Here is a 22,530-nt window from a genome sequence, read left to right on the forward strand (position 1 = left end):
TGGCGGTGTCGGCGTGGGGCTGTGCCCGGGGTGCACCGGGTGCTGCTGGCAAGGGCGCGGAGCTCACTGCATTAGCTCAGCTCCACAGAGCTGACATTTTAAGAGGGAATGAGCTGGAAATTGAGCTGAACTAATGCCCAGCGCTGCTTTTTGTGATGATAAAAGCTCAGATGAGAGCTCTGCTCACACGGAGAAGAGCTGCCACCCTACTGCAAACCACGACACTCTCCACGCTTTCTGGATCAGGTTGGTGTTAGTTCCCTCAATTTGAAGCTTGCGCTGTTTTTTCAAATCCCCCAAACCAGGGGAACTATGCTGGGGACTGTATTACCTCTGGCCGGTCTCTCTGCTCATCCAGTGTGGTGCTGAGCATCCCAAGGTGAGGTGAAGAGGACCAAGGCTGAAGGCAGGGCTAGGCATGCACTGTTGGAACTGTGGCAGACGGGATGGGTTCCAGGACGACTGAATGGGCACAGTGATAGCATGGGCACTAATAGATGCCCTGTAGTGCCGCACCTTTGCTAGCCTCTTTGGGGACATCTTGAGGGGACAGTGACGGAATCATAGAATCACAGAATGGTTTGGGTTGGAGGGACCTTCCCAGCTCCCCCAGTGTCCCCCTGCCATGAGCAGGGACATCTTCACCAGCTCAGGTTGCTCAGAGCCCCGTCCAGCCTGGCCTGGGATGTCTCCAGGGATGGTTCATCCACCACCTCTCTGGCCAACCTCGGCGAGAACCTTGTTTCTTGTGAGAAACGAGGGTTAAAATGCAAGAGAAATGTCAGAGAAGCCTTCCTGCGGCGCTGCCCGGTGTACCGAGCGAGCTTCAGTGCTCATTTTGCGTAAGGAAGAGTCTGAGTTGAAGATGTGGACTTGCTGGATGTGGGTTAGACAGAAACAGACAGAGCTCCAGTGCCTGCACTTTGCCCCTGGCCACCTTTTAAATGTCATTGTCCTCAGATGTCCCCGCATGGCTGCTTCTGCCATGTCATGCCATGTCCTGTCGCTTGCCGTGAACCGTGGGGGTGAGACGCCAGGGGCTGACACTGAGTGGCAGTGGGTAATCCCAGCCTGGGGTGGGGGCAGACGGCAGTTCGTCCCCATCTCTGCTCCTTACTGGGACCAGTCCTGCCCTTTGTGCTCCTCTGCTGGCTTCATCCACCCCTTCCAGACCACAGCCAAGGTGCCGAAGGACCGAGACTCGGCCAGGGAAGGTTGTGGTTCTCCCCAGCATGAGGATGCTTGAGAAGAAGAGCAGATTTTGACCAGGTGGGGATTACACCCCACGATCCTGCCTTGCCCTGTACAGAGCTGAGCACCCGCAGTTCTGAGACCCATTCACCCCTGTGTCCCAGGGAGGGTGAAGATACAGGGGGGATGTTGCGGAGTTGTCCTGGTTCTGGATCGGGCCCTATCATCCTCAGAGCATGACTGCAGCTGGGAATCGCGCTGGTGTCCTCCCCACCACGACTCAGCCGCAGCTGAGCCAAAGCTGTTTAGTAATTAGCTGCACCATCAGCAAAGGGATTAAATAACTTGCTGAAGGTACAGAACAAAATGAAGGGAAAGCAAAAGGGGTGAGTACAAGGCTGAACTATCCCACATCTCTTGAGCTACCAGGGCCATCTGAGTTGTCTCTAGTTGGGGTCATCCAATGCTGAAGCCAAATGCCACCACTCTTCCGGAATAGCTGCCTGCTGTGGTGGGTATTGGTGTGCAGGTGGGGGAAGAGCCGGTGAAGCTGCCTGGCAGAAAAAGGCCCTGGAGGTGTTGGTGACAGCGGCTGAACATGAGCCCGCATGTGCCCAGGTGGCCAAGAAGCCACCAGCATCCTGGCTGGTACCAGCACTGGTGTGGCCAGCAGGTCCAGGGCAGTGACCGTCCATGTGCTGGGACCTGGGGAGGCCAAACCATGAATCCTGGGGGTGGTTTTGGGCCCCTCACACCAAGAAAGGCCTTGAGGTGCTGGAGCGAGTTGAGAGAAGGGAACGGAGCTGGTGAGGGGCTGGAGCACAAGTGTGATGGAGCGGCTGAGGGAGCTGGGGGGTTCAGCTGGAGAACAGGAGCTGAGGGGAGACCTTCTGATCTCTGAACTGCCTGAAAGGAGCTTGGAGCCAGGGGGGGTCGGGCTCTGCTCCCCAGGAACAAGCGCCAGGAGCAGAGGAAACGGCCTCAAGTTGCGCCAGGGGAGGTTGAGGTTGGATGTGGGAACAATTTCTTCCCCCAAGGGCTGTGGGGCATTGGAACAGGCTGCCCAGGGCAGTGCTGGAGTCACCATCCCTGGAGGGCTGGACAGACGGACATGAGGTTCTCAGGACATGGGGCAGTGCCGGGGGTAGGGAACAGTTGGACTCATTGATGTTGAGGGTCTTTTCTAACCAAAGTGATTCTCTGATTGTAAGAGCCCCCTCTGCATCTTTCCACAGGGTTCGGGGGCGCCCATGGCACAGATTTCAGCAGCCGCCCTTCGCGCTGGTGACTCTTCCCCCATCGCTGAATAAATTAGCACCAGCAAGTGTTTGCGGTGTGTGACTAAAGCGGGGCAGGGGCTGGTTTGGCAGCGAGGGGGAGGGCTCCCGGCTCCAGGGCGTCAGGCTCCCAGCTGAAATAACTCCTCAGCAAAAGTGTCATGGGGGTGGGAGGGATGTACCCCTGGCAAAACCTCAAGTGAAGTCATGGAAAATCACCAGCTACCCCTCCAGCTCACAGCAGCCATTGGCACCCTGGGCTCTCTCTTTCAGTCCCCACTGCTGAGAGCAGCTCAAAATTTCACCCTGCTCGTGGGGAAACTGAGGCACAAAGGCTCACATTCCCAAAGGTGAGGGGACTTCTGCAGTGATGCCACCCCAGTGACAAGCGCACAGTTTTCTCCCCATGGTTGTAGGCTGAACCGTGTGCCTTGTTCCCTCTTAAAAGGAGTCTGCATCCCCTTTGGGCTGGAACCCAGTGCGATTGCTGGGATCCCAGCGCTCACCTTTACCTGCAGATTCATTGAGGGGCTGGTTCACCTCAACGTGCTTCTAGAAGAGCTGTGGTGGTTGCATTTCCCTCTGTTACTTGTTTAACTAACCTTGGGTGAAGCAGAAGTCAAAGGCTTTGGCCTAACGGAGCAAAGGACACAGCGTTTCGTCGCGAAGGTACAGAAAAAAAGGATGAAACAGCCACAGAGATGGTGAGCAGAGCAGCTGTTGAAAAAGGAAATTATCGTAACCAGCCTTGTGGCTTTTCTGCATCGGGTCGGTTGCTGTTAATACCTTTCCCTGTCTCTGCGGATGGACCTGAGTGCAAACCGCATCCTGGAAGAGATGTCAGCTCAGTGTCATCCGTGCATCAAGTGCATCCTCCTGCTCCCTTCCAGAGAGCGCGGCTCACGGCACAAAGTGGTTTCCCAACCGCTCACCAATTGAAGGAATTGGTATTTCTCTGGTGGTGCCAGCAGTCCCGTCAATACAGCAATGCTGATGGGTTTTCATGGAAATCCTCTACAAAACATTATTATTGCAGGTGATTGGAGTGGGATTGCGGCAACAAGTTTTGGGGGATTTGGTTTGTATTTCTAATGGTTTGAGGGACCTCCTCCTGTCTACTGGGAGGGGTCTGCAGCTGGGTGAGATACAGGTCATGGAGCTTGTTATGGTAACCATGGGGTCACAACAACCCCATGAATGCTACAGGCTCGGAGAAGGGTGGCTGGAAAGTGCCAAGAGGCCACCAGCATCCTGGCTGGTACCAGCACTGGTGTGGCCAGCAGGCCCAGGGCAGTGACCGTCCCTGTGCTGGGACCTGGGGAGGCCAAACCATGAATCCTGGGGGTGGTTTTGGGCCCCTCACACCAAGAAAGGCCTTGAGGTGCTGGAGCGAGTTGAGAGAAGGGAACGGAGCTGGTGAGGTGCTGGAGCACAAGTGTGATGGGAGCGGTTGGGGGACCTGGGGGGTTCAGCTGGAGAACAGGAGCTGAGGGGAGACCTTCTGATCTCTGAACTGCCTGAAAGGAGCTTGGAGCCAGGGGGGTCGGGCTCTGCTCCCCAGGAACAAGCGCCAGGAGCAGAGGAAACGGCCTCAAGTTGCGCCAGGGGAGGTTGAGGTTGGATGTGGGGAACAATTTCTTCCCCAAAGGGCTGTGGGGCATTGGAACAGGCTGCCCAGGGCAGTGCTGGAGTCACCATCCCTGGAGGGTTGGACAGACGGACATGAGGTTCTCAGGACATGGGGCAGTGCCAGGGGTGGGTTATGGTTGGACTCCACGATCTTGAGGGTCTTTTCCAACCACAAAGATTCTGTGATTCTATGATTTTCCCTTATTTCACCATCACACTGACTGGGCTCTCACATGAGCTTCTGGCCACGCTGGGATCCTCACGGATTTAGCAGTAACTTCAAACCTGTCGGCCTCTGTCCCCTCCGTTGTGTTTTTGGCTGTTGCAAACCCAGAGATGATGTTGGAACGTGAGCCTGGGCTTGCAGAGTCTCTTGGCCAGGCTTTGGGATCCCACTTGTCAGAAGGATCACCCAGCTTGGAGCCCCTCCAAGGCTCGTTCCCGTCTGTCATCTCACCCCAAAGCGCAAAAGCACGACGTCTGTGTGTCGGTGTGTCTTTACCCCAGCAATCCCTTCCCGTGCCAGATTCCTCCTTGCAATAAACCAAGATTACTCCTTTCTCTGGGGTCAGCTGAGGACACGTAGCCCATTTTGGAAACAGGGAAACTGAGGCAGGGACCATGACATGACCAATACAACACAAAAGAGGGTGACACAGTCCGGTAAATGGGCATACGTGACCGAGTTTGGGTGCCAACCCCTATGAGGGGTGCTCACTGTCCTCTGCACCCATATCTGTGCCAGAGGACCCGGCAGAGGTTTCGACTCATTGTCTGACACGCTTTTTGTTGCGGAACAATTGTGTTTCTGCACAATGGTGAGGAGCAGGTGGCTTTCTGAAAATACCCACTGGAAGTTGTGTGTAATGCCTCCCCTCCTACTGGGAACTATAAATATCGGTTGAATACTAACGCTTACTTCTCTCTGCAAAGAAACAGCCAGATCTGGACATTTTTCCTCCTGGTTTCTCCTCTGGCTTAGCAGCTTGGAGCGAGCAAGGGCTGGGGATGGGAACTGCTTTTTGGTTTTGGAGCAAGGCTTTGGGGCAGAAGCGTGCCCAATAAGGTAAGATATTGGGAGTATCTGTCTTTTATTGCCTGCCGTATCCTCTGTCCCCATGCTTTAGGGGCACCTGCTGCTTCTCTGCTACCTCCAAGACAGGTCCAAAAGCTGGAGATGCTCCCCAGATGTCCTGTCTTGCCATGGTTGCATCTCCAGCAAGGGACGAGTTGGACGTTGTCCTCTGGGAAGCAAAGGACACGTTGCTGCAGGTCTGGGGATCCCAGGTGACATCCCAAGCCTGGATGTGCAAGGAGGCACCGTTACATCTTTTCTCAGGTCTCCATCACAACCATAGCGTGGATCTCAGCAGCGGTGACTCTCCTTCTGCAAATCCATCTTGCCCTTGAGTATGTGAATCTCATCATTTGCTACTGAAAACTGGCACCTTATTTCTAGCCAGAATGCCTCATTTCCCTTATTACCCCTGGGTGTCCTGGCCACGGGCTGTCCCTGGCAGCAGCCAGGTGCCATCTGCGCGGTGCCCTGCCGTCGGGAGGCTGCGCTCGGGAATGTGGAGGCACCATCACCATATGGGCCCCGGCGTAAATTGGATCTTCCTTGTCCCTCTCAGGGGACTGGAGGTCCCCAGAGGCCACAGTGCATCCCGGGAGTAAACGTAAGGAACTGCTGGGATGAGGCAGTATCTGGTGAATGGTTTTCTTATTGAAATGCAGCTTTTTCCCTGTGGATCAACTTTGGGGGGTTCAGCTGGAGAACAGGAGCTGAGGGGAGACCTTCTGATCTCTGAACTGCCTGAAAGGAGCTTGGAGCCAGAGGGGTCGGGCTCTGTTCCCCAGGAACAAGCGCCAGGAGCAGAGGAAACGGCCTCAAGTTGCGCCAGGGGAGGTTGAGGTTGGATGTGGGGAACAATTTCTTCCCCCAAGGGCTGTGGGGCATTGGAACAGGCTGCCCAGGGCAGTGCTGGAGTCACCATCCCTGGAGGGCTGGACAGACGGACATGAGGTTCTCAGCACATGGGGCAGTGCCAGGGGTGGGGAACAGTTGGACTCGATGATCTTGAGGGTCTTTTCCAACCAAAATGATTCTGTCATTCTATGATTGCCCAGGAAGCAGAGACCAGAGCGGTCAAACTTATAGCCAAGGCTGCTCAGGGTCAGGCTTGTAAAACTAGAGGAAACCTGTGGATTACCCAGAGCAAGGTCTGTGCCCAAGCATGGGGATAGAGGGGGGAACAGAAGGATGGAGAGAGGCCCTAGGGTTCTGTGGGGCTGTCCAGAGGGATGTGAGGAGCTCCTGGCACACGCGGGGCTCAGCTGGGTGTCCCCAATGCAGACAAACCCCATCCGGACACTGTGGTAGGGCAGAAACACCTTGGGAGGTGACATCTCACCCCACGGCACAAGCACATGGCGGAGGTATCACAGGATCACAGTATGTTTGGGATTGGAAGGGACCTCAAAAGATCATCTAGTCCAATCCCCCTTGCTGGAGCAGGAACGCCCAGGTGAGGTCGCACAGGAACATGTCCAGGCGGGTTTTGAATGTCTGCAGAGAAGGAGACTCCACAACCTCCCTGGGCAGCCTGGGCCAGGCTCTGCCACCCTCCCTGAGAAGAAGTGTTTTCTCAAATTTAGGTGTTCCAATTTGAACCCATTACCCCTGTCCTATCATTGTTTGCCACCGAGAAGATCCTGGCTCCATCCTCCTGACACTCACCCTTTAGATATCTGTAAACATGAATGAGGTCACCCCTCAGTCTCCTCTTCTCCAAACTAAAGAGACCCAGCTCCCTCAGCCTTTCTTCATAAGGGAGGTGCTCCACTCCCTTTAGCATCTTCGTTGCCCTACGCTGGACCCTCTCCAGTAGTTCCCTGTCCTTCTGGAACTGAGGGGCCCAGAACTGGACACAATACTCTAGATGGGGTCTCACCAGGGCGGAGTAGAGGGGAAGGAGGACCTCTCTCGATCTACTAACCACCCCCCTTGTAATACACCTAAGGATGCCATTGGCCTTCCTGGCCACAAGGGCCCAGTGCTGGCTCATGGTCACCCTGTTGTCCACCAGGTCCCCCAGGTCTCTTTCCTCTACACTGCTCTCTAATATGTAATTTCCCAACCTATACTGGAACCTGGGGTTGTTCCTGCCCAGATGCAGGACTCTACACTTTCCCTTGTTAGATTTCATCAGGTTATTTCCCGCCCAGCTCTCCAGCCTGTCCAGGTCCCGCTGGATGGCAGCACAAAGGCACAGGTGTCTCTGAGACCTGCCACAGGTGAAGATTTCCGTTTCTAGGCTCTGCATTGCAACGGCAGTTCCCACTGTTCATCCAGGGTGCTTCAGCGTTCTCTTTGTCTTGTGCGCAGGAATAATCTCAATTTTCTCAGCCGCTAATTGCCATGTCTCCCGTGAGGATAAAGTGCAAAGCGGGCTCCGTGGGTTGATGGAGATGTTGAGGATGTTCTTGCTTTGCCATCCTAAGCCGTACCATGGCTCGGTGGGTCAGGACTGACCTTCCATGGGGCAAACACCTGGGATCGGTGGCTGGGACGTGGCTCCATCTGTGGGATGAGCTTTCTGGAAACGTATGGGTACGAGTAATCGCGTTTAACGCAGCATTACAAGGAAAAGGTGCAAAAAGAAGGCGCTGCAAGGAAAAACCAACAGCAAAAGGGCATCGCCCTCCATCTCCCTCCCGAGTCTGGCTGGGCAGGGGTCAGCAGGGGACACGGGGACCCGTCCCCGGCTGGCTCCATGGAGGAGAAACCATCCTTGTGTCGGTGAGCTGCTGGTGTGGGCTCTGCTGCTGCTCTTTTGAGGCCGGCTTGGGCAGCTGATGAGGATTTTCCAGGAGCTGAAAAGATCAAACTGACGTTTTTATGGGATGATCAATCTCCGCGAGCTTGTTGCCTCCGAGGTGCCTGTTCAACCCTCTTTGCCAGCTGCCTGCTGAGGCGATGATCTTGCTGACAGAGCCGTGGAGGTTTTTGTGCTTTCTCTTGTCAGGGCTGAGATGAGAGCGAAGCTGTTCAGAGAAAAACCACCAGCCTGTCTCTGTCTCGGTGCACGGGCGGGTTTGTGCGGGGGTCAGTTTGGGGTGTGCTTCTCTCCCCGGTGGAACAGGGAAAACCGGGGTGTTCCGTGGGTGCCGTGCTTGGCACCATGGACCGAGCATCCTCTGGGCACTCACACCCAGCGAATAATCAGCTCAAGGGCAAAAATAACCCCTTTGCTCCTCATTAGCTGCTTCATATGTGAGCAGCATCGCTGCAAAGCGGCCTCTCCAAGCGGGCAACGCGTGCTTGTGCTGATTTTCATCCTGAAGAGCAGGGGAAGCATCGTTTTGAGGTGGGGGGGGAGGGATAGTAGAGCAAGCACGTTTTCACTGGCAACAAACCTGCTTCCAGCGAGTCTGTGCCTGGCAGCCCCGTGGGACTAAAAATACCCAGCAAAGGGCTGGAGCGGCGCAGTGGCTGTTTTCACAGCTCACCAGCTGTCTCCTCGCATCCTCACTCCTCTAGCCAATGATTATCCCATCAGATAAGGCCCTCTAAACCCAGGCGCTAGCATTTATGTAGTTTTACCAGATAACAGTTGAAAGGTTGGGATTTGTGGGCAGCGTTTTGCTGCTAATTGCGAGCAGGCTCAGGCTCCCCTGACACCCAGCGCTAAAGGGCTGCTTTGGTCTGTCCTCGCTGCTGTGGAGGTCAGCGGCAAAGTGTGCGATGCGTTGAGTCCATCTGCACGCTGACGTCCCCGTGGTCCTTAAAAGTGACCGGTTGCTCGCACAGATCTACCTTGGGAACGCTGGGATTTGCTATGCGGGGATGGTGTCTTGTGTATGAACCGCCAGCTGGGCTGCCGGGGGAAGGGCTGCGTGGGAATGGGTGATTTGCTGTTGCTTTTGCAGAATGGAGAAAATCCCAGGGTTTGAGGAGGTACGAAAATGAGGAGATGGTCATGTCGAGGGGAGCTGAACCGAGGCAGGAGCTTCCTGCATGTGTGTGTGTCCCCATATGTGTGTGTGTCCCCATATGTGCGTGTGTCCCCGCACCCGTGCACATCCCTATTCTTGTGCACGTCCTCTGCTGGGAGGACAGACTGGGAGAGCTGGTGTGTTCACCTGGAGAAGAGAAGCTCCGGGGAGACCTTAGTGCGGCCTTTCTGTACTTAAAAGGGGCCGATAAGAAAGCTGGGGACAGACTTTTGAGCGGGGGCTGTTGTGATAGGAAAAGGGGTGATGGTTTTAAACTAAAGGAGGGAGATTCAGGCTGGACATGAGGAAGAAATTGTTGGCCCTGAGGGTGGTGAGAGCCTGGCCCAGGTTGGCCAGAGAGGTGGTGGATGAACCATCCCTGGAGACATCCCAGGCCAGGCCGGACGGGGCTCTGAGCAACCTGATCTGGTGAAGATGTCCTTGCTCATGGCAGGGGGGGCACTGGGGGAGCTGGGAAGGGCCCTTCAACCCAAACCATTCTGTGATTCTTTGCGTCACTCAGCGTTGCCTTGTCCCGAGCACACAGTTTTATGCTGTATCGTGTCTTTGCTGAGCGTGCTCAGGAGGGCAGAGCACAGATGCTTTGGGGAACTGTGAGGTGGGATGAGTCTGTCCTGGACCAGCATCAGTGCTGTGCAAAGTCCTTGTGAACCTGTTGTCACCGTCCCCAGGCTGTACTCATCACCCACATCCTCCCTTCCCAAGCACAGCAGATAGAACAGGATACAACTGTGCCCAGGAGCAGGTTGCAGTGAAGCGAAGTACCACATGGGTTTACCCAAACCACCCATGCATGGGCTGAACCATGGGGGAAGCAAAAAGAGAATGAGCCTTTGGGTGATGCTTGTGGTAAATCTCTGTCTCCTCCTGCCCTGTGTGGGTCCAGCCCCTCGGGTTATCCCCACAGGGACCCATGTCTGCAGAATCTCCTTGTGGTAAACAGTAAGTGGGTCTCTCCTTTGCAGCTGGGATAAATTTATATCCCATTATTGTTCCCATCAGATTTATGTCTTGGCCATTCCCTGCAGCATCTCCCCTCCCTGAGTGCCTGCAGGGCTCTTCCCTCCGTGCCTTGATTGATATCTCTTAATTCACCTGCTAATTCATTTAATTGCTCAGTTTGGGACATGGGGACGTGGCTGATTTAACCGTTCGTGCCGTGCTCTTGGGGCCATCTGGTTTTCCGTGGCAGGGATGTGGTTTCTCCATGCTCATCCCACAAACAGAGGCAGAGCAGCAAGATGAGGTGTAAAAGTTGTCTCTTTTGGGTTTTACACCTAAATGAATAAGGATAAATCTGATTTTTGCTCTTCTTGGCCATGCTCGTGTGTGGGTACCACTGGGGCTGCTAATGAAGGGAAAGAAGGCTGGAAAATTTTTTACCTGCTTAATTATTGCAATAGGGTTCATGTCCAACACCCCAAGGGGGCTGGAGCGGTCCCTCCCTCTGTGCTTGTTTCTCTACCAGCCTCCTTTGTACAGGGATGCTATGGGGACACAATACAAGTCACAGTTATCCTGTCATCAGTGTCACATAGCCAGGAAGGAGCATGAACAAGCCTCAAAGGTTCAGGACAGCGTTATGTGCCCGTAACAGGTTTTATCCTACTTGAGGAATGAGACTTCAGTCTATAAAGGAGGAGGAGGTAGGACAGACACCTGTGGGAGACCCTGTCCCATGTCCCCAACGTGCAGGAACCGGCTTTCAGCGTAATGCACTGAGTGCACATTGAGGGGCTGGTGCTTTTTCTAGAGCTTTTCTATTTTTAGAGGGCTTTTTGTGTCAAACTTCCCATCAGCTGATGAGCCAATGTCATCCAAAGAGCGGAGGTCCAGTTTCCCTGGCCCCGGCACCGTGTATCTGCACGTCTGGGTGTGCATAAAGGCAACTCCTTACGCACGCTGCTTTGAACGGGAGCAGCGCCCGCTGTGCCGCCGAGCTGTGCGAGACACCAGCTTTTGTTCCAGCCCAAAGGGCCAGAACGGGCTGATCCGGCCCATGGCAGGTCCTTTTGTCCATGTGTGTATGGTGGTTTGAAAGGAGGGTGATATTCAGACTTACGGTGGTTCAGCTGGAGAACAGGAGCTGAGGGGAGACCTTCTGATCTCTGAACTGCCTGAAAGGAGCTTGGAGCCAGGGGGGTCGGGCTCTGCTCCCCAGGAACAAGCGCCAGGAGCAGAGGAAATGGCCTCAAGTTGTGCTAGGGGAGGTTGAGGTTGGATGTGGGCTGTGGGATGTTGGCTGTTTCCTTTGGATATTAGGAACAATTTCTTCCCCAAAGGGCTGTGGGGCATTGGAACAGGCTGCCCAGGGCAGTGCTGGAGTCACCATCCCTGGAGGGTTGGACAGACGGACATGAGGTTCTCAGGACATGGGGCAGTGCCAGGGGTGTGGGAACGGGTAGATTCGTTGATCTCGAGGGTCTCTTCCAACCAGAATGATTCTATCTGTTGTAAAGACTAAAAACTTGCTAAGTTAAGTGGGACTATCCCATAACCAGCATTAGACCAGTGGCCCTTGCACTGAGCTTATCCCCTTGCAGACAAAACCTGGCAAAGGTGGCTCTATGGGTGGGCTGGTCCCCAGGCAGCTGTGGTGACGGTGGCACACCGAGCCTCGCTGCTGGGGACCCTTGTCCGGCCGCAGTGGGCTGAAGCTCACCTGAACGTCTGTGTCACCAAAAAGCCCTGTCTGGCATCTTACTTGTGTCTGGGATGGGACATCGCAGCCTCTGACACTGGTGGGTTTGGGCTGTGGAAGTGGAGCTGAGGCTGCAGGTACCAGCATCACCCCTGGGTTCAAATCTCTGGCTCCACCCATGCTTTAATCCAGCCTAAATCTAAGCTGCTGCCCAAGTTGGCAGCTCTGCTGCTGCCTCTGTCCCCCGTGTAGAGATTTGACTGACACTGAGTGGCTGGTCCCACCTCATCTGTCCCTGTTGGGGTGCCAGGGAAAGTGGGGGTGAACATTAATCTGATCATTCAACTCATTTGTTGCTGTAACTTTATGCCAGGTTTGGGCCAAACTCAGGTTTGAGCCTGGTTTTCTGCAAAGGGAGAGTTTCTGTGGCTGGGGGACACTTGGGCCATGGTGTCCCTCGGCAATCAGGTGCTCCGCAGAGGGGACAGGATTTTGGGACGGGATCTCGGCCTCAGATATGTGAATGCCAAAGGCTATTTAAGGATTTGGGGGTCCCAGGGATGCTGTTCCCTGCAGCTCCATACCACACGGGATGCAGTGGGGTGCCACAACCTGACACAGCCCATTCGTGGGTGCTGAGCCCACATGTTGCAGCCCTCTAGGTTTTGGTGGGGGGCAAAGGGTGCTGGGCAGGTGCCCTGGGCATTTTGGGGGCAGCAGGAGGGATCTGATCTCTGTCTCCTGTCCTGTAGGTCACTGCCGTGTGTTTGAAGAGCTGTGATGCCAAACGGAGACACGTTCCCGCACCCGCAGTGACCATCTCATCCAGCCTTGGGGACAGCGGCCCGTCGTCACCGGAATCCTCCTCAGCATGTCCCGCCAGCCCAAATATCCTCTGGACCCTCTCTGTACTGCTGCCAGCTTGGCCAGCCCACTGGGACGAGTCCTCAAGGGTGGCTTTGTCCCCCTCTGAACACCCCGTGGCTCACTGATGCTGCAGCCCCTCCGAAAGGCGTCAGAGAGGTGACACAAGGGACCCTGGCAGTGACAAGCAGTCGAGCGGAGGGATTTAAGACGACGAGGGCCTTGTCAGCGCTAAGGACGTCTCTCCATCCTCACCAGAGTGATGCCAACTTCTGCTTAGCACCCAAGAAGAAGGGATGGGGGACCCCCCCACCTTCACCACCCTATTGTTCCCTCCCATGCTGGCTCCCCTGACCCACGGGAGCCCATAGCGATGTGATAGGGGCCTCGCAGCTCAAGAGCACCCACCGCCCGCCCCACCAGGCACTTTCAGGACCCTTGCCCACCTGTCACGCCCCACCATGATGTGCGAGGTGATGCCCACCATCAGCGAGGGGGACCCTCTGGGTCCCCCACAGGGCTCCGAGGCGGACGCCGACTTCGAGCAGCTGATGGTGAACATGCTGGATGAGAGGGACAAGCTGCTGGACACCCTGCGGGAGACCCGCGAGACGCTCTCTGTCACCCAGAGCCGCTTGCAGGAGACCCTCCGGGAGCGCGACCAGCTCCAGAGACAGCTCAACTCGGCCCTTCCGCAGGTAAGGACCTGACCCCGGGATGAGCAGGAGCCTTCGCTGAGGGACACAAGGGCCATTGGCCGCTTGGATGTCATTTTTAGCTCACGCCTTTAGGAAGGTCCACCTGATGTGACAGTGGTGATGTTGCTGGGTGTGTTGTCCCTCGTTCCAATACTAAAACCTGTGTGTATTCCCAGGCCAAGCCACAAGCAGCTCAGACATCTCCCCTTCTCCTCTGTACCCTACTGGTCTGTGAGTCGATGGGGGCAGGTGTGGGCCTGCAGTCCCTTCTGTTACATAGGGGAATGTGTATGGAAAAGGGGCAAGACCTCTGGAGGACACACCAGGTCCGATCTAAACCTTCCCTGGCACAACTTGAGGCTGTTCCCTCTCTTAGGAATCCGTGCTCTGCTCTCACAGGGGACAGCAGCTCAGGAGGAGGACAGGAGGACAATACTAAAACCTGTGTGTATTCCCAGGCCAAGCCACAAGCAGCTCAGACATCTCCCCTTCTCCTCTGTACCCTACTGGTTTGTGAGTCGATGGGGGCAGGTGTGGGCCTGCAGTCCCTTCTGTTACATAGGGGAATGTGTATGGAAAAGGGGCAAGACCTCCGGAGGACACACCAGGTCCGATCTAAACCTTCCCTGGCACAACTTGAGGCTGTTCCCTCTCTTAGGAATCCGTGCTCTGCTCTCACAGGGGACAGCAGCTCAGGAGGAGGACAGCCTCTGTCCCCATCCACAGAGCTGGGCTTGTCCTGGTTCTGCCCGGTCTCCCAAAAGCAAAACACCTGGCAATGCTTCCCCATGGCATCTGGGGTCCCTGTGGATGAGCTGTGCCCTGTCCTACGGGGTGCAGCAGGGCCACCGCCACCTCCCGCATCCCCTCTGCTCTGGAGAGAGCAAGCCAGGTCACCCTGAGCGCACACCACCCGCCCCGCCGCAGCGCCTCGGATTAAGGCACCGTGTGGATTTAGTCTCCGCTGCCGCTCCAATAAAGGGACCGCGGTGCCTCGGCGCGGGCGGCGTGCGGACGGAGCAAACTGGGTCAGCGCAGAGGGACTCAGTTGCAGTGCTGGCACCCACCAGGCTGCCGGCTGCCCCGCGCCAGCCGGGGCCGTCCCCAGCCCCCTGTCCTGCAGCCAGGGATGTGATCGGGGGGTGACAGATGGGAGCTCCCGCTGCCCCCCGTCGCCCTGCCTGTCCCCGCATGGGCAGGGGGGCTCAGCGCACGGGCACAGTGTTCCCCGCTGCCCATCGTGCCACTCGCCCTCGGGGGAGATGAGGGCTCGGCATGAACCTGGGGAGCAAACCCAAAGCTATTCACCTGCCCAATGGGACTAATCCCAGCATGTGCATGTACCAGGTAAGCAGGACGCGGTGGGTCCCTTTCCCGGGGGTTGTGCAGGGGCTTTCCGTGGGCCTGTGCCATCCTTGTCCTCCTCTGTGAACCCTTGTGCCGAAGAGATTATTGTAACATGTTGGACCCCATTGGGACAGGATTTGAAGTGGATTGCTTGGAGGAGTGGATTGCTTGAAGCTGGTGAAGGAGCTGGAGCACAAGTGTGATGGGAGCGACTGAGGGAGCTGGGGGGTTCAGCTGGAGAACAGGAGCTGAGGGGAGACCTTCTGATCTCCGAACTGCCTGAAAGGAGCTTGGAGCCAGGGGGGTCGGGCTCTGCTCCCCAGGAACAAGCGCCAGGAGCAGAGGAAACGGCCTCAAGTTGCGCCAGGGGAGGTTGAGGTTGGATGTGGGAACAATTTCTTCCCCAAAGGGCTGTGGGGCATTGGAACAGGCTGCCCAGGGCAGTGCTGGAGTCACCATCCCTGGAGGGCTGGACAGACGGACGTGAGGATCTCAGGACATGGGGCAGTGCCAGGGGTGGGGGAATGGTTGGACTTGATGACCTTGAGGGTCTCTTCCAACCAAAATGATTCTCTGAGTCTAAGAAACCTCCTTTTTGGGGCAGGGTTGGGCACCCAGGAGGCTGACAGCCCTTCGCTGGTGTCACCAAGCCCTGGTTGTGTGGTGGCTGTGCTGCCTGGGGATGTCGGGTGGGTGCTGGCCGGGGAATGTGACACTGTGTCCTCCCAGGGCACAGCAACAGTTGCATGTGTCTGGGTCGGCACAGGATCTGCATTGTAGGCAGAGCCATCGGTGGGGCAGGCAGGGGATGTATGTGTGGGGCAAACCCCGGCGTGGGGCGGGCAGGGATGCTCCATGATGCTCCTGCCTGTAGCTCCTGTCCCCCTTTGCTCGTGCAGGGTTTGGCTGCCACGTGGCCAAGCCACCCCGCTCCAATCCATGGGGACATCCCTCAACCCCCAAAAGGCAGAACTCCAGGGCGATTTCCCGGGGAAACTAAGCTGCCTTAATGCGTCTTACATGATTTATTTATTCATGTGGGAATGCTCAACGCGACTTAATCGGGCTGAAAGCTCTCGGCTCCAATCTCTCTGCCTGTGCAGGGGGTGTGCGGCTGAGGACCAAGTCCTGGCCAGGGTTGAGGGGCTCTCAGCAGCCCCCTGGGGCTCCCAGCTCAACCCCTGCTCTCCTGGGTGTAGGTACCACCTGGGAATGTGACACGCAGGACTCCAGGTGTGCCCAGATGTGTTCCAAGAGCATGGGGTGGCACTTAGTGGGATGGCACTTCTCCCTGCCCTGCCAAGACTTGGGGGTTTGGCAGGAGTCCCTATCCCTATTTGTGTCAGGAGGAGAACAGGCTCCCAAATCTCACAGGAGCTGCTCTGCTTGGGGCTATTGATGGCCACAAAACACTCCTGCGATTCTTCCTTCCAGGCCCTGCTCTGCTGAGCCTTTGCTGCCTCTTGGGGCTGCCAAAGGAGCTGAGAACTGGACTTTTTGGGGTGGGCAGACACCCTAAGACTCCCCAAGCTCCCTGGACATCCCTCAGCAGCTGGGGAGGGTCCTGGCATGAAACAATTACCCCAAATCCCTCCCATTTAGCTTCAAATTATATCTACAGTTAGCACTTGCAAAAAGCAACGTGGAAATAGGAACTGCAGAGGCTGCAAGCTGAGGGAAAACACTCGCTGGGTGAGACCTTTAAAGTGTCTCAAGGTTTTGGGGAAGGACGGAGGGATCTGGTGGTTCAGCACTGGAGCTGGTCACCCTCCCACAAGACCAGGGTGCTGAGATGTTGGATTCCTACTCGCTCAGCTGCACGATGCTCCTCTCCAAGCAATCATGGGTGGAAATACACATCGTGACCACAGGTTGAGAAGGGAGGACACCAATTCCCTACAGAAGGTCCTTGCAGAGTCACAGAGCTGTTGCAGAGCGGTCCAGGACATGTCACCACGCTGCCCAGTGCCAGCGGTGGGTGATGGTCGAAGCACTGGGTTTACCCAGCAGGATTTAATCTTCGTAATCCCATGCTACACGCTGCTGGGGTTGTGTTTATCCCTTCAACTGTGACTTAGGGCTTTCTCGTCGTTCCGTACCGCTCCTGGGATGAGGAGAAACCACAGTGATGGGTCTGCAGGCTCCCAGCGCAGACGGACGGATGGGGCTCCATCCCTTACGTGCCGAGTCAGCAGTGCTGCTTTCCCATCGCGGGCATCCTTCCCACATCACCCTCCGGCACACGCCTGGCCCGTCAGGAGCAATCACTCCAATTAGGGGCTTTAAAATACCATTAATCCCACAGCTGGAGCTGGTTCGTTCCCGAGGCTCAGGCGCATTGGAGCAGCAACCGCACTCCTGCCACAAATGGGGGAATTTTGCTTGTTTTGGTGCAATCTCGCTGCATTGCTGTGGATGGCATGGGGAAAGGCAGAATCATAGAATCACAGGATGGTTTGGGTTGGAGGGACCTTCCCAGCTCCCCCAGTGCCCCCCCTGCCATGAGCAGGGACATCTTCACCAGCTCAGGTTGCTCAGAGCCCCGTCCAGCCTGGCCTGGGATGTCTCCAGGGATGGTTCATCCACCACCTCTCTGGCCAACCTGGGCCAGGCTCTCACCACCCTCAAGCAGAAGATGGTTCTGGGCAGAGAATTGTTGCATTTCAGCTTTTTCATGCTATGAATCTCCTCCCCTTGAGCTTCCTAAACCTTTCCTTGCCTTCTGTCTCTGTGTAGCTGGTTTCTAACCTCCCTCCAGCTCTTCCCCATTGATACAACCAAGGGGAAGACCCAGAACCCCAGGCGTGCCTGGCACTGACCAAATATCCCAGCCCTAAGCCACAACACCCTGTTTCAATACCTCATGCAGTGTTCTGGGTCTCCCTCCCTGCTCCAACGGTGCAAAGAGCATCTGTCCCCTTGCTCCCTCCTGCCCTAGAACTTGGGACTGAGCCCAGCCAGTCGCACTTTGGGTGGTTTGGTTTTAATCTAAATGAGCCATTTCCCAGGCTGCTGGGCTCCCCGCAGGGCTCCCAGGGCTGTGTCTCATCATCCGTGCTTTGAGTGAAGATCAGGCACCTCTCCTTCACTTTCTAATCCATTTATAGGTGTCCCTGCTTAGGTTCAGAGCTTATTGGAGCCGGGGACAGGCAGCTGCATCTCCTGGGAAACATTTGGCAGAGGAAAATCACCCAGATCCTCTTTATTACCCTTTCTCTGGGACTTATGGCAATGGCATAATGATGGAGTGGGGTGAAAGCTGTGTTCCACAGTGTGACACTGCAGCCAGCAGCTGGGGACAGCTTGTCCTCATGTCCCCAAACTCACCTGGTGCTGCCGGTGGTCCAGAAGCCGGGTGGCAGTGCTGGGGCAGATGTCTGGCACAACGGGGGCTGCTGGAAGGAGCTACAGGTGGGTGCTGGAGTGATTTATGCCTAATTTTTATTCCCAAGGCATCAAAATCAGGATTTCAAGTGCCCCCAACCCTGTGTGCTCAGCTAACCCTTACTGCTGCCCCGTCTCGCCACAACAGTGTTGAGAGTCAGTCTCTGCTCCCCAGGAACAAGCGCCAGGAGCAGAGGAAACGGCCTCAAGTTGCGCCAGGGGAGGTTGAGGTTGGATGTGGGAACAATTTCTTCCCCAAAGGGCTGTGGGGCATTGGAACAGGCTGCCCAGGGCAGTGCTGGAGTCACCATCCCTGGAGGGTTGGACATGGAGATGAGGTTCTCAGGACATGGGGCAGTGCCAGGGGTGGGGGAACGGTTGGACTTGATGAGCTTGAGGGTCTTTCCCAACCAAGATGATTCTATGATTTTATTTTTGGTGGTAAATGCCTCTTTTTGCAGCCTTTCCCCAAGGAAAAACAGTTATCGTGGTGCCTTTTATTTACTGTGGGATGCCCCAGCCCTGCCAGCCCTGCTGGGTGCAGGGCACAGGATCCAACCAGCCGCTCCTGGAGGTCCGGGGGGCTCGGAGAGGAGCACCTGCTGGGATGAGTTGGGCAGGAGCTTTGTGCTGTGCCGGGAGCGGAGCCACCACCGCGCTGACCCGCTGACCCGTGGATCGCATCGGGCTTGCAGGGTGGGGGCTGCTCGTCTCTCTCCAGTGGATTTTCTCTCTCTTAATCCCCTTGCTTTGGGGATGAAAGCCTGATTGCAGGCGCAAGCTGTACAGCTCGGCCAGCCCGGGCGGGTGGCGAGGAGGGCTGAGCGCTGACCGTCACCGTCCCCAGCGTGGCATTGCACCCCTGTTCCCTTGCTGCCCCCACTGCTTTGTCCTATCCGTCCTGCACTCCCCGTATCCCTGTTCACCCCGCCAGGGACAACGTCCATGTCTGTGGGGCAGAGCAGGAGGTTTCCACCCTTTGCAGATCTGGGGGTTTGGATCTGCAGCGTCCCCACTGGGTCAGGGTCCACAGCCAAGGTGTCACCCGTTGTTACAGCTCGGGCTGCTGAAATACATTCCTGGGGCCATCGCAGCTGCCACGATGCTTTTACTGAGCTCCTTCAGCCTCACCGCCAGTCTCCTGATGTATCGAGAGACTGGGGGAGTGACACATCCAAATGTCTGAAGCAGCCAGCGGTGCATGGGTACCTGCTCCAGCACCTCTCGCTGCTGCTCTCGCTCCCCCACCAGCGTTCCCAGCCCCAATATAATCTCCGGGCATGCTCGCGAGCTGCTGGCTCTGGCGCAGCACTTGCATAACCCAGCGGATCCACACGTGTGTCAGCGGCTGTGCGAGCCGTAATCCCTGCCGGCGCACAACGTGGCTCTGGGAACTGCTCGGCCAGCGCAGCCATCCCTGGGGAACCGGCTCTGCAGTGGGGGGGCAGGGGTGCTTTGGAGGGCTCTGGGATGGTGCAGAGGTTGGGGAGGGAGGTTTGGGTTGCTGTGAATGATTTGGGAGACAACTGATGGGGACACAGATGACCTAAAGGCTGGAGTGGTCCCTGGGGAAGTGATCGGTCTGCCCTGGTGAGGCCCCATCTGCAGAACTTGGTCCAGTTCTGGGCTCCCCAGTTTAAGAAGGACAAGGGATTACTGGGGAGAGTCCAGTGGAGTCTGCGAAGGAAAGGCTGAGGGAGCTGGAGCTGTTGAGCTGGAGAAGAGAAGCTGAGAGGGATCTGATCAATGGGATCAGTATCTCAGGGTGGGTGTCAGAGGATGGACCAGACTCTGTCCAGTGGTGCCCAGCGCCAGGGTGAGGGGCAACGGGCACAGACTGAAACACAGGAGGCTCCATGTGAACAGGAGGAGAAACTTGTTTGCTGGGAGGTGCCAGAGCCTGGCCCAGGCTGCCCAGAGCAGGTGTGGAGTCTCCTGCTCTGAGACATTCAAACCCCCTGGACCCACCTGTGTGATCTGCTCTGTGACCCTGCGTGAGCAGGGCTGGGCTGGGGATCTGCAGAGCTCCTGCAACCCAACCAGCCTGGGGTTCTGGGATCCTGTGATTCTGTGAGTGGGGCTGGAAAGGAGATGAGGGACTCGGTGATGCTGGGGTGAGAATGTTGGGTGGCAGCAGCGCTGAGGCCTTGGGCTGGGCAGCAAAGCAGCTGTTTGTAGGGATGATTATGACCTGGGCTGCTGCGATTGCTGTTTCGCTTCTTCCACGTTGCGACGTGCTCAAGTCCTGTCCCCCTGTGGGGTGGCAGCATCACCGGTGACACCACCATCCCTACCAACCACCACAGCAGTGTGAGCAGGTTGGGGTGGGAAGGGAAGGGAACATCCAGCTGGGACAAACGGAGATTAAAAAGCTCTTGATTCCTCAGAGGGACGTCAGCTGTTGCAGGAGGTTTCACTTGGAGCTGAGCAGAGCATTTGATTCAGCCTAAGCCTCATCGTTTTGCTTCAGTTTGAAGGGGTTTTATTTATTTAACTTGAAAATTAAAGTGAAAGAAAATTTCATGCTGTAAAACGCCTCTCAGCCCCCAGTCGAAATTTGGTTTGTTAATGCTCAATCAAATCCTTCTCAGCTTCTTCTGAAACCCTTTTCCTTTTTAAATTCTTCTCAACGACACTGTGAAACTGGTGTAAATTCATGAAGCGTTGCCGCATTTGCATTTTTCACCCTGAAAAATCCCAGCTGCAAAATGTTGCTTAGTCCTGGCAACACTTGGTGACCGAAAGAGCAACTGGGAGCAATGGGCATGTGTCCCTGAGCTAATCCAGCCGCTTGGTTTTCATTTGTTAAGGGAAAATGAACTCTTCCTGCATCTGAGGAGCTTCACAGCGAGTTTTCTTTCCCCTCCGACACAATCACAATCACGATCGCTCCTGATTCCAAGGAACCCATCATGTGCCAGTGGATGTGCTGGCTAAGCAGCTCTGCTTGGCTGTTGCCCTGTGCACGTCCCTTCCTTGGTGGCTGTCACCTCCCTGGGGGCAGCAGTGAGTGGCGCAAGGACTGGTCACTAATCATCTGCACATCTGCTGTGCCCCATCTCTCGTGAGGGTTCAGCCTGGAGAACAGGAGCTGAGGGGAGACCTTCTGATCTCTGAACTGCCTGAAAGGAGCTTGGAGCCAGGGGGGGTCGGGCTCTGCTCCCCAGGAACAAGCGCCAGGAGCAGAGGAAACGGCCTCAAGTTGCGCCAGGGGAGGTTGAGGTTGGATGTGGGGAACAATTTCTTCCCCAAAGGGCTGTGGGGCATTGGAACAGGCTGCCCAGGGCAGTGCTGGAGTCACCATCCCTGGAGGGTTGGATAGATGGAGATGAGGTTCTCAGGACATGGGACAGTGCCAGGGGTGGGGGAACGGTTGGACTCCGTGATCTTGAGGGGCTCTTCCAACCAACATGATTCTGTAATTCTATGATTTAGGGTTTGGGCATGCCCCAGAAGAAGCTCAATGGCATCCCACGTGTACAACTGGGGCAGATCTCACTCTTTCCTTTGAAAGGAGGTTTTGTCTGATGCCAGGTCCTGAGGCCATGGCAGAGGCTGGTTCAGGGCTGGGGGACCCATCCTGGCCGCTGTGGTTTGCGGTGAGTTTTAGCCCAATGGGATGCACTGAGGTGGGTGCTGTACTGGGTTGCATCAAGGGGACCGTGAGGATGGGAGCATGCTGGTGGCCCTGACTGGGATTCTTCAAATGCCATCAAGAATATCTGGAGCTGTAGAGCCATATCTTGTGTTGTGGACATCAAACCGAATGGAGAAATATCAAGATGCTGCATTCTCCAGAGCGCTTGGGAAGCCGGGAGCAGATCACCTCCTAACCGAGCTGTGCTTCTCCGCTGATTTCTCCGTGTTCTCCATGGCGTCCCATCTCGCACCGGTTGGGTTCGGATGGGAGACGCTTTGTGCTGGCGATCCTGGCGGTGGGGCCGGGACGTCAGCTCCATCTCTGTGCTCTCTGCTCACGGTCTTGCCCTGATTTCCCGCAGGAGTTTGCGACGCTGACGCGGGAGCTCAGTGCCTGCCGGGAGCAGCTCCTGGAGAGGGAAGAGGAGATCTCTGAGCTGAAAGCCGAGCGCAATAACACCCGGGTAAGCACAGGAAACTCACTGCCTGGCTTTTGATCCCCCTCTACTCTGCCCTGGGGAGACCACACCTGGAATATTGTGTCCAGCTGTGGCCCCTCAGTTCCAGCAGGACAGGGAACTGCTGGAGAGAGTCCAGCGCAGCCCCCAAGATGCTGAAGGGAGTGGAGCATCTCCCGTGTGAGGAAAGGCTGAGGGAGCTGGGGCTCTGGAGCTGGACAAGAGGACACTGAGGGGGGACTCATTCCTGGGGATCAATATGGAAAGGGGGAGTGTCAGGAGGATGGAGCCAGGCTCTTCTGGGTGACAACCAGTGATAGGACAAGGGGCAATGGGTTCAAACTGGAACACAAGAGGTTCCACTTAAGTCAGAGAAGAAACTT

The 22,530-nt window shown here is 56.2% G+C and overlaps 1 protein-coding gene across 11 annotated transcripts in view; it reads left to right on the forward strand.

The window, feature by feature from the left end:
* The window catches only part of PPFIA4 (PTPRF interacting protein alpha 4), a 61,683-nt gene that overhangs the window by 14,185 nt on the left and 24,968 nt on the right, over positions 1-22,530 (forward strand). For all 11 annotated transcript variants that reach the window (XM_065038611.1, XM_065038612.1, XM_065038614.1 and 8 more), the window contains exons 2-3: positions 12,510-13,319; positions 22,052-22,153. In XM_065038611.1, coding sequence (XP_064894683.1) covers positions 13,083-13,319; positions 22,052-22,153 — 339 coding nt within the window. In that variant the 5' untranslated portion in view covers positions 12,510-13,082. The remainder of the gene's footprint in view (positions 1-12,509; positions 13,320-22,051; positions 22,154-22,530) is intronic.

This window comes from Columba livia, chromosome 22 (genome assembly GCF_036013475.1).
Source record: "Columba livia isolate bColLiv1 breed racing homer chromosome 22, bColLiv1.pat.W.v2, whole genome shotgun sequence".
Lineage (NCBI taxonomy): Eukaryota > Metazoa > Chordata > Aves > Columbiformes > Columbidae > Columba > Columba livia.